The sequence below is a fragment of the Leuciscus leuciscus genome, assembly GCF_965113295.1.
Source record: "Leuciscus leuciscus genome assembly, chromosome: 2".
NCBI classification, from domain to species: domain Eukaryota; kingdom Metazoa; phylum Chordata; class Actinopteri; order Cypriniformes; family Leuciscidae; genus Leuciscus; species Leuciscus leuciscus.
Window position 1 is genome coordinate 54,305,241 of NC_138726.1, and position 15,129 is coordinate 54,320,369.

Consider the following 15,129-nt stretch of genomic DNA (forward strand, 5'->3'; position numbering starts at 1 on the left):
AGATTGTATCAAAGCAGCTTCACAGTATTAAATTAAAATAATACAACAAAGTTTGTTTCAAGAGGAATTTATTGATTGATAAAATTAAATTAAATATCCCCAAAATATCCCCATATATGTGTGTGTGTGTGTGTGTGTGTGTGTGTGTGTGTGTGTGTGTGTGTGTGTGTGTGTGTGTGTGTGTGTGTGTGTGTGTGTGTGTGTGTGTGTGTGTGTGTGTGTGTGTGTGTGTGTGTGTGTGTGTGTGTGTGTGTGTGTGTGTGTGTGTGTGTGTCTGTGTAGGTAAACTCTACGTTATCGGGACCATGGCAATGTCTGAAATCCTTTTGAAAGTCTTTGTGGGGAATTTTTTTTGGTCCCCTTCTTTACTCTCAGGTTCCACAATTAACACTCGCTAAAAGGCAAATGTGAGTAAATTTTGGCTTTATAAAATAAATGAATCAGTTGTCACCACTTATAGGATAAGCAATATGTAATACATGGTTTAAATTGCTTCAATTGGCCCTCACTGATGTAAGCTGAATAATAGCAGCAACAATATAATTTTGATTGAAATAAATGCAAAATACAGTAAGACTAAATATATATTTATTTCTAAATAAATAACCCCTTTGTTGTTTTATTTTTTATATATTGAGATTATTTTTTATTCAACTACAGTTCATAATGATCTCATCTGACAAGCTTAAAAAGGGACAAGAAGAGTCCTCTATATGTAACTATATTAAAAGTCTGAGATGCATGGAAGGTTTTTTTTAATTCCTCCTTCCACTGAAAAGCAAAAGGTGTGCAGGTTTGGAGCGATATGAGTTCATTTCATTTCTGTGTGAACTATCCCTTTAAATGTTGGTGTAAATGTTGTGCCTGTGTAAGAGGCTGATGAGGCATCTCTCCTGTCAGAATGCCAGTCCTCTGCTGATTGCTAGGAGATGTTTGTGGATTCAGAGGATTCTGCAGATTCTCAAGCATCCTGCATCTTCATTAACTTTATGCAACATAACATGTCAAAAAATCCTTCTGTAATAGTCAGATTTCCCTAAATCACACAATCCTGGATTAAAAGGGCAGGGGAGAGAGGGAAAAAAGGAAGTGAGAGAGACTGTGTTATGATATGTAAGAAGCCAGTGAAAGTGTCTGAGCAGAATGAAGACACTCACACGGAGCCTCGTGTGCTGCTCTGACACCTGCTGGTGAATGAGAGAACTGCAGGCTGGAGGACAAAAACACCAGAGGTCAACCTGATCGCTCTTCTCCTTTATGGAGGACAACAGGGATCCCTTAAAGCTAGGCTAGGCAATGTTTTTCACAAACACTTTTTGGTATACTGGTTGAAACTCTCTTCTCAGCCTGATATCAATCGGCATATCTATTGATATCAACCTGATATCAATAGAAGGGGTTTAAATATTATAAATTTTTTTAATATCTTCTGTTATGTGCAGTGTTTGGGATTGTAAACATGGATGTAGACACTTACTGTATGTTCACCTGAACATAACTCATGTTGTCGATAAATGTGTAATAAGAAAGTGTGTAGTAGTGGGTTTCGCTCTCCTCATTTACTGTTCCTCGGCACACTGATGCTTTCAGACTCAATCATCTTCAGCTGGAAGCTCCAGTTCAATTAAATTTGGTGATTAAATAATTAAAGTTGGCATAGACTTTAACTTTGAGCTCCGAATGGTGTTTAATGTCCAGCTCAAGTCTTGATGAATGTTAAAAAATATATAAATGCAATTAAATTGTATTATTTATTATTATATTAATACATTATTTTAAATGTTTTGTGTTTAAAATACTTCCTGTAATATATTAATATTTAATAATAATAATAATTATTATTATTATTCATAACATGCATTTCTTTGATAAGACTATCAAAACCATGATGAAGATCAAAAGCCTAAATGACCTTAATTTAATTACAGATATTCTATTAAGCCTGGTACATTTTGAACCTGTTTTATGGAGAACGCTTCATTTTAATTTTAGATGTTTAAAGTGCAGTTCAAGCCATGATGAAAGTTGAAAAAATATGCATAAAATGATTTCAGTCTTTCCATAAATGCAACTACATTTTATTATTCATTATTATATTATATTATATTAATTTTATTCATAATTTTAAATATTTTAAATACTTCCCGTATAATAATAATATTATAATGTATAATACTAATACTACTACTAATAATAATAAATATTATTTATTGCATGCTTTTCTTTAATAGGGCACTTTAAAACAGGAGCCACAATTATCAAAATCATCAGGAAGATCAAAAGCCTGAATGGACACGATTTAATTACAGATATGCAATTAAACCAGGTAAAATATGAATCTGTTTTATGAAGAAGGCTCGATCTTTAATTTGGTGACAGAGGGGTGTGTTTCAAAACAAACACATCCGAGCACGAGAGAGAGGAAGAGGAGTAAACCCCTTATTCAGCTGCTCTGCTCACCAGTCACACCAAGGATCCCAATCAATCCTGGAAATTGGTTTGTTCCCTGACAAGGTTACGAAATGACAGGGTGGTAGAGAGAGAGAGAGAGACAGATGGGATGGGAGGAGAGAGAGAGAGAGAGTCTCCAGCAGGGATGAAGAGAGTCTGGGAATTTGTCTGAGTTTGGGATTACGCTGAACAGAACACATGTGGTCGATAAATGTGTAATAAGAAAGTGTGTAGGGGGGTTCGCTTTCCTCATTTACTGTTCCTCGGATCACTAATGCTTTCACAATTCTGTCACAGTGAAATGTGAGGCCCATTTTCCTCCCGATATTGCTGAACTCAATATATATGCTATATACAGTATGAGCCAGCATATTCTGGTTAACTCACTATCTGTGTATCTCTGTTACAGGAACATTTCACGCCTGAGTGTAAGTTTAAGGAGTGTGTATTTGAGAACTATTATGTGACATACTCCTCGATCTTGTACCGCCAAACGCAGTCGGGTCGGGCCTGGTACATTGGCATTAACCGGGACGGACAGGTCATGAAAGGAAATCGGGTCAAAAAGACCAAAGGAGCTGCTCACTTCCTGCCCAAGCTCATAGAGGGTACGTCTTTGTTTAAAATATTAAATTATTTGTCGTTTGTTGATACCATTCAAAAGTTTTAGGTCTGTAAGTACGTTTTTTTTTTTTTTCTATGCATTTATTTGATGAAAAATACAGTTAAAACATTGTAAAAATAGTGTGAAAAATGATTACAATCTAAAATAAATGTTTTCTATTTTAATCTATTTTAAAATGTATTTTATTCCTGTGATCAAAGATGAATTTTCAGCATCATTACTCCAGTCTTCAGTGTCACATGATCCTTCAGAAATCATTATAAAATGCTGATTTGCTGCTGATTTGCAAATTAAATCCAATTTTTTTTACTTTTTACTTGCCCTGCTAACATTTTGCCCACCACAAAAGTCATAAATAAATAACATTTTAATTGTTTTTAACCCATTACCTCAATAAATACGGTTGTGAAACCAAAAACTACTAGCCTAAATTTCAAATATTGTAAAAGACATGTAAACTGTCAGTTATGAAATAAGAACATATAATCAAATATGTTTATGTTAATTTAAGATATAACACACTATGTTTACAAGGATACTCACCGAGACCGGCATTTTTTTACCTTTCAAGTGCGTGAAGACGTGAAAGAGAGCTGGGCGCGTGCTTCGACTGTGTGCGCACACAAAACTTTTCACACTATTGAAATCGAGCTCTCTTTCGCGTCTTCTTGCGCTTGAATATTTAAATTGGCAAGGCTTAAAAACATATGCAAATGATAAACTTTCATATGCACGGTTGCTCCATTGCGCTTAAAGAAGATTAAGGAAAATAGTCCGAAGCCGTGGTATAGCGAGCACACTCGGGCCCTTAAGAAAGCAGCGTAGCTGAAAAAAACTAGAGGTATTTCGCATTTCGTGGAAGGAAAGTGTTATTGCATACAAAAAGGCCTTAAAAACTGCTAGATCTCTCAGTAAGAGACAGTGAGAGTTGCGTGAACTATCCCGAGGCTATCGGGCAGTCCTTATGGTTGAGCCCTGAACTAATTATGTTTTTTAATGACTGCGTCTGAAATCTCATACTCCCTTGAGTAGGTACTTATTTTGAATAAGTAATTACTGGTAATTCACAACAGCTAAAAAACATACGCTCTAGTATGAATGTTTGTAGTATGAATGTAATCTGGACGTACTAGATTTTCCATGTTGTCATTATCATGTGACCTACCAGTGTCAGTTGCGTCGCTTCACTGCCATTCACAAATCCTCTCCCGTGGCCTCATGGGACAGTAAAGTGCCCATCAAATACACACTTCAGAATCTCACCGAAGGGATAGGTCATCCGGGGACTTTTTGCCTGTGAATTCAGACATACATACATACTGTTTATCACCTACTATATAGTAGGGAACGCAAAAAGTTTCTCAGGGGAACACAAAACTTTGCATTGAAATATATGTTTTCCCTCCCATCCAATCCCATATTTTTCCATCACCATGTCCCTTAAGGGACTTGATTTGATTTGATTTGATACTGTTTATGTGCAATTTTTTTGTGCAAGTGTGATGAGTAAATGCCTGCTTACATTAGTCTACAGTAACCATTATGTTCACACACAACGCCTCTGCTCTTACTCATGATTTCTCTCAACACGAGGACAGGCGAGCTGTCAGTCAATTCCTGGAAAAACAAAGTAACTTATTTCAAAAAGTAACTCAGATATTTTGTTGTAAATGTAACAGTAATGTGTTACTTCACTTGTTACTTGAAAAAAGTAATCTGATTACTTAACTCACGTTACCTGTGGTTAAATGTTGACGGACTTTTCATTTCAGGATGAACTGTCCCTTTAAGACTCTCTCTTTTTCTCCTGTCTCTCCAGTTGCCATGTACAGGGAGCCATCGCTACATGAGGTTGCTGAGCAAAGCCCGCCTAGGAAAACAGCCAAAACCTCAGACTCGCCCGTCCATAAAAACGGCAAGAAAGAAAAAGTGCTTCCCGTCCCCACAGCATCCTAGCGGCAGGAGAAGAAACGCTTCATTTGCACGGACACACCATGATCGCCAACAGTGGCACGGGAGGTTTGGTACAAACAATGTTTTGTAGTCCCTCCACCGATCCTCAGAACTTTGACATTTCCAACAATGCATCAGGGCTCGAAAGACCCTTGCCGATAGGTCTAATGCCCACCGCACTTCCTTTTTGGTCTCTCCCGCTTCCCTAACCAAGGGAATACTGAGCAATAATAACCGTAATGGTCTGGGGTCAGAGTGTGGCAGTGCCGCTTTTGTAAGAACAGCAACACCTGAAAGAAAGGATCTTCGTCTTCCGTATTTCGAGAAGAAACACTTCCTCTTTGTGAAGCGATTCGTGCTTGACATTTAAACCCTTTCTTTTCCTTTGTTCAGGCATTTATAGATCCCCCAAATCTGTTTTCTTTTTTTCTACAGAGATCCCCCGCCATCTCTAAGCCTTGTTTGTAATCTCCTCTCCCTTCTCTACCTCTTCTGCACTTTGATTAGCTTGAGACAGAAGCCATTTTCCACTTCACAACACAGGAAAAGCCCCGCACACTCTCCCGGGGAACATTAAGGATGCAGCCACATGCACACACACACACACACACACACACACACACACACACACACACACACACACACACACACACACACACACACACACACACACACACCAAATAACTAACTAAATAAAAGTTCCCCTCCTCTTAGGATGATGATGCTCACTGGCTCCTGCGCTGATGAGTCTGTGGAGGGTGGACGTGTGTGTGTGTGTGTGTGTGTGTGTGTGTGTGTGTGTGTGTGTGTGTGTGTGTGTGTGTGTGTGTGTGTGTGTGTGTGTGTGTGTGTGTGTGTGTGTGTGTGTGTGTGTGTGAGTGTGTGCGTGAACAGTAATACAATATCATTTGTAAGATGACTCATATCAGAGGGAGTAGGGTGGCATTATTGTTTATTTTGTTATGATAAGTCGTTGTTTTCCTCATTGCAATATGCCCAGAGAGCAATATTGGTACAGCTGCACTCGCTCTCCTCCCTTCTTAGCATGTGTGTTGCTTTAGAGCAGGGTTTTTCAAAGTAGATGTGCTGACTACTGAGGCTGCAAGTTTCCCAAAGTTCATGTCCCTACATTCAGTTTTATTCTATTACATTTGCCTGAGAGCAAAGGCACTTCACCCAGCCAAATGAAACAACACAACTGCTGAAAAGCCCAATCCTGCTTTATTTTCTTCTGATAAAACCGGAGAATTGGACCCGGAGGAGCTCATAGGGAATCATTTCGGGAATCCTTGCACAAACAGAGCTGTAACGTCTGACCTCCAGTTGTTAATAATATCAGTATGTAAATGAAAATGTGTTTTGAGTGCTATTAGGGAACCTGGTGACACATTGCACTTCTTCCTTTGCAATAATAGTCCTGATTATATTTTCATGCATATCACCTACATTATAGAAATATGATTTAATAATACACGACCGTTCAAAAGTTTAGGGTTGGTAAGCTTTTTTTTTATTTATGTTTTTGAAAAAAGTCAAAGTTAATTTGATTAAATATAGAGTAAAAACAGTAATATTGTGAAATGTTATTACAATTTAAATTTTCAGCATTATTACTCCAGTCTTCAGTGTCACATGATCCTTCAGAAATCATTCTAATGTGATGATTTGCTGCCCAAGAAACATTTCTGATTATTATAAAGTTTGAAAACAGCAGTGCTGCCTCATATTTTTGAGGAAAATATGATTTTCAGGATTTTATGATGAAGAGAAAGTTTTGAAAGAATAGTTTATTTCAAATATATAAATATATATAATTTTTTTTGTGACGGAGTTGTTTACTTTTAAACGGTTGTGTATATAATGTAGCTATAATATAATTTTGGATGTAGAAAATTCCCTATTTAAATACATAATTATTAGGGTCCCTTACAGATAAACTTGCTGGTTATATCATCACTGTGGTATCAAGAGCAGAGCTTAAACAAAGTGCAAAAATCAAACTTTTCTTCTGCTGAGCTGAATAATTTCTCATAACGTGCACCTGGTGTTGAGGAAATTATGTCTGCGATAATTATAGGTTCAGTCCCCTGCAGCAATGCATTATTGGGAGAAACAAAGTTATTAAGACCGAAGTGGAAAAACTATAAAAATCTGGAATGTTTGCGAAATTCTTCAACATTTCGATCAGAATGTCAATCTTTCCCAGATTACAGTTCACAGCACCCGCAGGTCATGCACAATCCCCGTTCTAGAAGTTTGTGTTTGCGTTTAACGTCTCGAGCAGATTGGTTTTCAAATATTCTGCATCTCATTGCTTCTAGGTACACATCAATAAGACTATAAGGCATCTTGATTTTTCTTCATACTCTATAATCTGTTTGTAGTTTTGCAAGCAACATTGCTCATCTCAGACTCTAGCTTTTCCTAAAGGGAGACTTTACCGCTGGCAAAATGGGCTTTCAATAACATCCGGCTGCCTGTACAGTAGAAAGGTGCATAAAAATAAATCTGTGCTACCTGACTAGAGAAAATAGATGCTAAATAGGTAGGAAAACTTACCCATAATGCACCGGGCATGTTGCCATCCATGGCCAGTCCCACTATCTGCTGTGGAAAAGCTTACCAGAGTCGAATACTGCTTTGCTTTAGTAGGAAATACCTCTTAGCAAAACGTTTGCTGCATTCAAGTCCTCTTGGGAAGTTGGGAGTTGGGAAGTCGTGTTTACGGCAGGTGCGTTCAAGTCACTTTCGTCGGACCATCGTACCTTCTCTTAATGAACTACACAAAAATACAGCAAGGTTTTTAACTCTACTTCTAGAAAATGAAGACCAAAGAATGTGGATCAGGTGTGTCTTGCTTTTTAATGTTTTGAATTAATGTAGGAAGCCACTGTAAACTCTATCATATGGTTGTATTACAACGCTATCATATTTTGTGCAGGCACGTAGCTTATTTTCTTGTAAATAAAAAAAGCCTGACAATGTCACTGCTTGCTAAATACCTATAAATATTGTTGTATTGACAACACTGACACGCCACCAACTCGTACAGATCGTGGCTCAAAGAAAATCCTAAGCTTCCCACTGGTATTTATGACTTTGTGTTGCCCATTCAACTCGTAAATATGATCTTTCCAACATGACTTGAAAGCACCAAAATAGGTGTCGACTTGTGTTGATCGCGGGTGCAAGAGTTCAAAGAGTCAACGTTTATCAGGAGTGAGTTACTTTCGATTTCCAGTGAAGGATCCAGACCGTTGTAGGCAGTCGTGCCAGAAAATCGGATAACCTCCATGTTTGTAGTCAACATTTCAAACTATATGACTGCGAACAGTGTTCTAGGGCCAATTTTTCGGTCCAGGTAACATGTAGAACAAGTAAACATTGTTCTTTTACATATCCTACTGACACTATAACAATAAAAAGCGGATTGAAAATTGGCAAAGTTAATCTTTAAGTCTTGCATTGTCCACAGCTCATTCAGCTGCCACTGGTTCAGTAATATCTGAAGGGCTATTTACCTAAGGTTTTGCAGGTCCATGTGTTGTTGTAATCACAATCAAGGAAAAGTTGACCAAAGCACATAATTATGTAACAGCTGGATGCGACACAGAAACAAAATCCAGCAGGACAGACAGCAAAGGTTGAATAAATGACAAAGGCAATGTCGTATGAAGGCACAACTGTGCTTTGATTAGCATGGTTCATTCATTCAGTTTAATCACAATTAGACCATGAAATTGATAGTTACTTTCAAATGTCTCGCATCTCCAATCCCCACTCTTCTTTCAAACTTTGAAATGTCACGATGGGGCTTGTGCTAACTTGTAACCTGACTGAACGAAAAAGGCTCTTGTGTTTGTAAGGGCTTTCTAATCCAATGCTTGGGTACAAAAGAAGATGAAATGCCATAACTGCCACTTAAATTACCATTATAACATCTGCTTTGGGACACTTTGAGCTGATTGTGAATACAACATAATATTAGAGAAGAAAAAAAAGAACATTAGTACTTTTTTTGCTTTGATATATTTGGCGTGTGCATAAGGGCCAGATCGGGTGATTTAACAATTATTTTAATGAAACCACTCTCTGTGCACAGCTAAGTGCTTCTCTCTCAATCTCCCTGCTATTTTTCAGCCATAAACACAGAGGCCAGAAGATGAAAGCTAAGGGCTAATGCTTTTCAGAATAGCCAAGCCATTAAAACACTGTACGTGTGTACTTATAGATAGAGATGACCTTGTAAACTTCAATTTGATACATTTACTAAACTGACATTTTTGCACATCATATTTCTGTCTTTTTATGTTTCTTCTTTCTTTGAATGTCCTGGTCATGTTGTCAGTGTGTGTGTGTGTGTGTGTGTGTGTGTGTGTGTGTGTGTGTGTGTGTGTGTGTGTGTGTGTGTGTGTGTGTGTGTGTGTGTGTGTGTGTGTGTGTGTGTGTGTGTGTGTGTTGCCCATCAATGTTGTGCATATGTTTGCATTTAAGGTATTTAATTTAAGTTTAATCTATCTGTTCATTGTAATTTGCACGAGTTCCAGTCTTTCTAGAAAGATACAGGCACTTCAGCGGATGAGCATTGGGTCAGAAAGTCATTATGATGTTGGGTTATTGGTTAGGGTTAGTCTGTGTAATTGTAATCAGCTCTTAACAGATAATTAACAGACTGATCTTAATTCTACACTGATATATTAGCTAGCAACTTTCAGTGTTTATGTTACACATATTACACATTGAATTAATTACCAAGCAATAATATTAACAATCTGCAATTACAAAGCTTTTTGCAAATGATTATATTAAGTATGCATCGTTCATCAGTATTACTTAGTGCTTAATTAAATCATTTATTGTGACATGAACACTGTGATCCCCCCTTACACACACACACACACACACACACACACACACACACACACAATTAAAACGTTGTCTTCCTTTTCACTGATTGCCTTTTTCTGTGCTGCAGGATGGGGTTGATCCATATGCTCCATGTTCACTCCCTTTTATTGACTCATTGTCGATAAATGCTTTAAAAACAGATGTTATTTTTCTCTCCAGGTTATTTCAGATAGATTTATCAAATCTGACCTATTGGTTTTGTTCAGACCGACTGCAAAAAAATCAGATTTTTTCTTTTCTTTTTTGCAAAATAGCAAAAACATAAACAAATCAAAAAACAAACCACATCCATGTGGTTTGAAATCAATCAGATTTGTAATCTTCTGGAGTCATCTCTGGCTGAACAGTCAGATCGTCATTTTTGCTGTTGTTGTTGTTGTTGTTGTTAATCGGGATCCAGTATGTGTGTAACGTCATACAAAGTGCTCAAAATTATCTGGAGCTCTGTATTTAGACTCTTTTTCTCTATTTTTTTCTAACTGTCTGACATTCTCTATCTAGTACATTACAAGTAACACAAGTTATGTAATCAGATTACTTTGCCAAGTAACTAGTAAGGTAATGCATTACTTTTACATCTTTATTTACATCAAAATATCTGAGTTACTTTTTCAAATAAGTAATGCAAGTTACTTTTGTTTCCATGTATTGACTGACAGCTGTTGTTGAGAGAAATCAGGAGTAAGTGCAGAGGCGTTGTGTGTGAACATGATGGTTACTGTAGACTAATGCGAACAGGCATATATATCTCACTTGCACAAACAGATTCAGTATTCCTGAAAATGAATAAAAACAGTGAAATGCAAACTCAGAATATTACAAAAACCATCAAATAAATAACACAAATGTACTTTATGTATTTAATCTCACTTTATTAACCAATATCTTTGCTGCTGACCTTCGATGATCCAATTCAGCCACGCTAATAAGCAAAAATGACTTTAGATAAACTTTCATCAGCATCCTATTCTTCTGTGATCCAGAACAGCAGAAAGGTTTGTTTGAGCAGCGCCCTCTTCTGTACAGACGTGAATTTATTCACTTTTGGTGTGAAAAGGCCTTTATGTTAGCAAAAAAAAATTAAATTAAATTGTTATTAAAAACAAACAAGCAAGCCCAGGTGAGAAAGAGTAATGCAACAAATTACTTTCCATAAAAAGTAACTAAGTAATGTAATTAGTTGCTTTTTTAGGGAGTGATGGAATATTGTAACATTACTTTTAAAAGTAACTTTCACCATCACTGGTAGTCAGCATTTTTGACACACTTTATGCCTTAATGCATAAAATACCGCAAAATTTCCATCCCCCTTTCTAAATGACAGTGACTCGGTTGTTGTGAAGTCTCTTGGCATCATGCTGACACTTCACATCATTATATTCACTACAATATCTGAACAGACGGATCGGATCGCCTCATTTACAAAGTCATCATATTTGAAAACCAAATCAGATTTGTGTGCGGTGTGAACAAAGCCACTATCATTTGTGTGCAGTGTGTGTGCTGCTAATATACATTATTTTTATATGTGTGTTTGTGTCCATTTTTAGATAGAATCTATAAAACATCCAAGTTTGCTGTTCATGGCCTGTTTTAAAATTCATATTTTCCTCAGGTAATGTTTTAGTTGGCACTTAGTTTTGGTTGGATTTTTTTCACATATTGTTTGCAAGAATCCTTTGGGGTTTTAAAATGCAGCACATTTACTTTTCTTTCTTTTTTTTGGTTTGTTTCTCCAGAGTGATGTGGTTTGCTGTGGTTTGTGTCATATATAGCCTATATATAAAGTGTAACATATACATGTTATAATTTATTGCAGTCTGGGCTCTTAATAGACAATCAGACATGAGTTTATCATCATTACCAACAGCAGTTAAAGTGAACAACATCATTTTCCAGACATATTTGTTTGATGTGATTTTCTTCTTGCATTAAGTGGATTCTGAAGATATATTTTCAACATCAGTGGTGTGATAGATTATTTTACATAAGAGAATTGTTAAGCTGCAGAGACCCTGTATTTACTGATCGTCAGTGTCTGTAATTGCTTTGCGTGAGTGTGTGTGTTCATGTGTGCGTGACTTTGAGGAGTAGCCCCAACCCAGTATCTGCAATGCAGCAGAAAAGACAAAAACTCAACCCTCCTCCCATGTTTCGACCAAAGTCTCGTCCCCCAGGATACATCTCTTAGCCCTCACAACAGCGCTGTGCAAATGTACAACGCTTCCCCTCAGCTGAATGTCATTGCTTCCGTATGTGTGTGTGTGTGTGTGTGTGTGTGTGTGTGACCACGAGAGAGAAACTCTGCTGCATTTTAAACGCACATCTGCATTGCACACACAGCAGTGGGGTGTTAGTCTCTCAGCAGATGTGTGTTGCGAGAGTGACCTTTAGAAATCTGAGTTCTTTAGCTCCATCCCAGCTTTAGTATAATCACAAAGTTCTCCCACGGTCCCGTGGAGGTAACCTTTAGTTTAGGGTTTAACTACTGTTTGTGTGGCTGGAAAGAGATGACGTTGGACGAGTCTCCCCCGGCTCAATTTTACGTGAAATAATCTGAAAATACAGTTTTTATTTTGTCTTTTTTTGTAAAAAATTTAAAGTAGTATTATTACCTATTTTGAATGGAATATTAAGTATTTGAATGTAATTATAATTATAAAAATGTATTATTATTATTATCAGTTATTCTTTTGAACGGCCATCTCTCTTTAGACGTTTGCTGACACTTTTAAAAATATGAAACATGAACCAATGTAACAGTTTTTACTGTCTAATCTATAAAACTCAACAGAATCACTGGAACCTTGGCTTCCCCATCTCACAGGATGAAAAGCAGTTCAACTTTTATTTTTATAAAATAGGTAGGCCTATTATAACTTATTATTTTGAATTTAATATGTCATATTTTAAGAAAATCATTATAAATATTTTATTATAATTTTATAATATTACATATATATATATATATTATCAGTTATTTTTTTAAGTCCCTTCTTCGTTCCATCTGTCTGTGGTCCTAAACGTGTGACACTTTGAAACATATGAATCATGAACCAATATGTCAGTGTTTTTACTGTCTGTTTGTTCCTTCAGTTTTTGTGTCCCTGAAAACAAAAGGTCGTTGTCAGTTTTATTTGTGTTTGCTTGGTATAAATCAGTGAAACAGTGTGGATATGAGTTGTTGCCATTCAACCTTGTGATGCAAACAGTCCCATTTAAGCTCACTTCGGGAAGATCAAAAAGACAATTGGTGACCAATGGCGATGGGCCCGAACTCTTGGTCTGTGTGTTGAATGTTGATCCCTGATCTAAAGGTCAACAGAGGTCATGATCTTAAACCCTCAATGGACACTGTTTGGGATCTCCTGCAACAAAACTGACTGCTGGTTTGTTGCCGTCACCGTTGAAGCGTGTGCATATTAAAATGCCCACCTCATATCAGTTCAAGTCGGAGATGTGCTTATGGACAATGAGAGTCTGCTTTATATCGAAGGAATCCCATACATTTTGTATGTTCTGCATGGATTATCCAAGTTATTGTAAGGAAGTCTTCCAAAAGAAAGGAAAATAAACCATATTCGTTTTTCTCTTGTCTTCCAAACCAAGACAAAGCAAAGGTCTTCCAGTCAAAGCCACGATGACACTATTTTTAATTTTTATAGCTACAGAAACCAATAACCACCCGGACAGACTCAGCAGAATCGCTCGAACTTTGGCTTCGTGCAACTGGACCACTTGGACGGAAACAGCACATCTGTGGTATTTTGCAATATTGGAAGGAACAACCCAATACAGTCATGCATGTACCAATATTTACTGGACACATTAACAATTAAAATGAGAAGAAAAAAAAAAGATGAGGAGGATGATTCCTGTTTTAGTATTTAACTCACTGTTACTCTTAATACTCTATTCTGCATAAACTCTCAGCCCCGTATTTGCAATAGAATCTATATCTATTTCTATAAGTCTATGGGAGACGTATTATTAAACATTATTGAATAAAACTAATATATTTGTATGATTGTAAAACCAAAGTGTCGTTTGTTTTATTCTCTGCTTGTGAGTGTGTAAACGCTCTGTGACAACAGCCATTCAGATGAACGTATAATTCAATGCCCTCGTTTAAAGCAAAGCGTATTAATTGGCGCTCAGGTAAGTGCCAGCGTTCGTCATCTCAATAGAATTATACAGGCGAGTCAGCATTAGTTATGGGTTGTTAAGTTGACTTCTATAATGATTAAATTGGCAGAGGACCAAACAGTGAATATGGTGGGACGACGCCATTACGGCTGGACGGGAAGTGAGGATGAACGGGAGTCGGGTGGCATGTGTTCCAAGAGTCTTTCGCTTCGTTCCCATGCAAAAAGCAGGCTTTCCAAAAAGAGCTGTTTCCATCTTTTATCCGGCTAACTGCGGAGGAAAAACTTCAGCAATCCCCTGACCTCTGATTTCAAAAGGCCCATCAAAGTGTCAAAACTCGAGAGCAGCGGAATAAATCTCATCCTTTAATCTAATTGGTGGGATAAAGCGGCATAATTCTTTTTAACAACTCTGATGAATTACATAAAAGTACTGCACATTAATGCTACACCCCGCCTTGCGCCAAAAGCACCCCAGAACTGAATAAATATGCTGGCGTGGATTCAAACACATCAGTTTTCCTTATTTAAAGAGCACGTTTGGGGGAAGACTCATGACTACCTTAAGTAGGGTAGGTTACATGAGTGCTCTGCCTCTTTGTAAGGCAGGAAATAGTTTGAAATGATCATGATTTTTAATGTCACACACATAGAGTTAAACCATTCATGTGCTCTTTCAGTCTGTGGATATGGATTTGTATTAGAAAAACAGTAGCCTATACCTTTTGTGAATTCAGGCCTACCTTTTGTCATCTTTACACTGCAAAGACTGCACAGCTTATCAACATTTTAAGTGTCTAATTTTTACACAGATGCTACATCGATGAGGCATCAATAAATGCATTTACATTTATAGAAATCTTATTTGCAGAAGTAGCTAACGCCATGCAGTTTATACGTTTCAAATAAGAAAACAAAAATGTGAAATTATGATTAAAAATAAAATAAAATAAGTAACAAAAATAAGTTCTCTGAAATACTATTTTGTTAGCTGACGTTTGGTCTGGGCGCGTGCGCTCATGGTCCGTGAGTGCGCGCATACGGCCG

The 15,129-nt window shown here is 37.2% G+C and overlaps 1 protein-coding gene and 1 long non-coding RNA gene across 3 annotated transcripts in view; one reads left to right on the top strand and one right to left on the bottom strand.

The window, feature by feature from the left end:
* The window catches only part of fgf11a (fibroblast growth factor 11a), an 80,132-nt gene extending 74,454 nt beyond the window's left edge, over nucleotides 1-5,678 (top strand). For both annotated transcript variants that reach the window (XM_082159970.1, XM_082159971.1), the window contains exons 4-5: nucleotides 2,861-3,059; nucleotides 4,896-5,678. In XM_082159970.1, the coding sequence (XP_082016096.1) occupies nucleotides 2,861-3,059; nucleotides 4,896-5,032 (336 nt within the window). In that variant the 3' untranslated portion in view covers nucleotides 5,033-5,678. The remainder of the gene's footprint in view (nucleotides 1-2,860; nucleotides 3,060-4,895) is intronic.
* Nucleotides 5,679-5,796: 118 nt separating this feature from the next.
* On the bottom strand, nucleotides 5,797-13,956 carry LOC309490861. Its single transcript, XR_014202856.1, has 2 exons — nucleotides 10,924-13,956; nucleotides 5,797-10,876 (listed from the first exon to the last, which is right to left on the bottom strand). It is a non-coding gene; the product is annotated as an uncharacterized lncRNA (long non-coding RNA).
* Nucleotides 13,957-15,129: the final 1,173 nt, after the last annotated feature.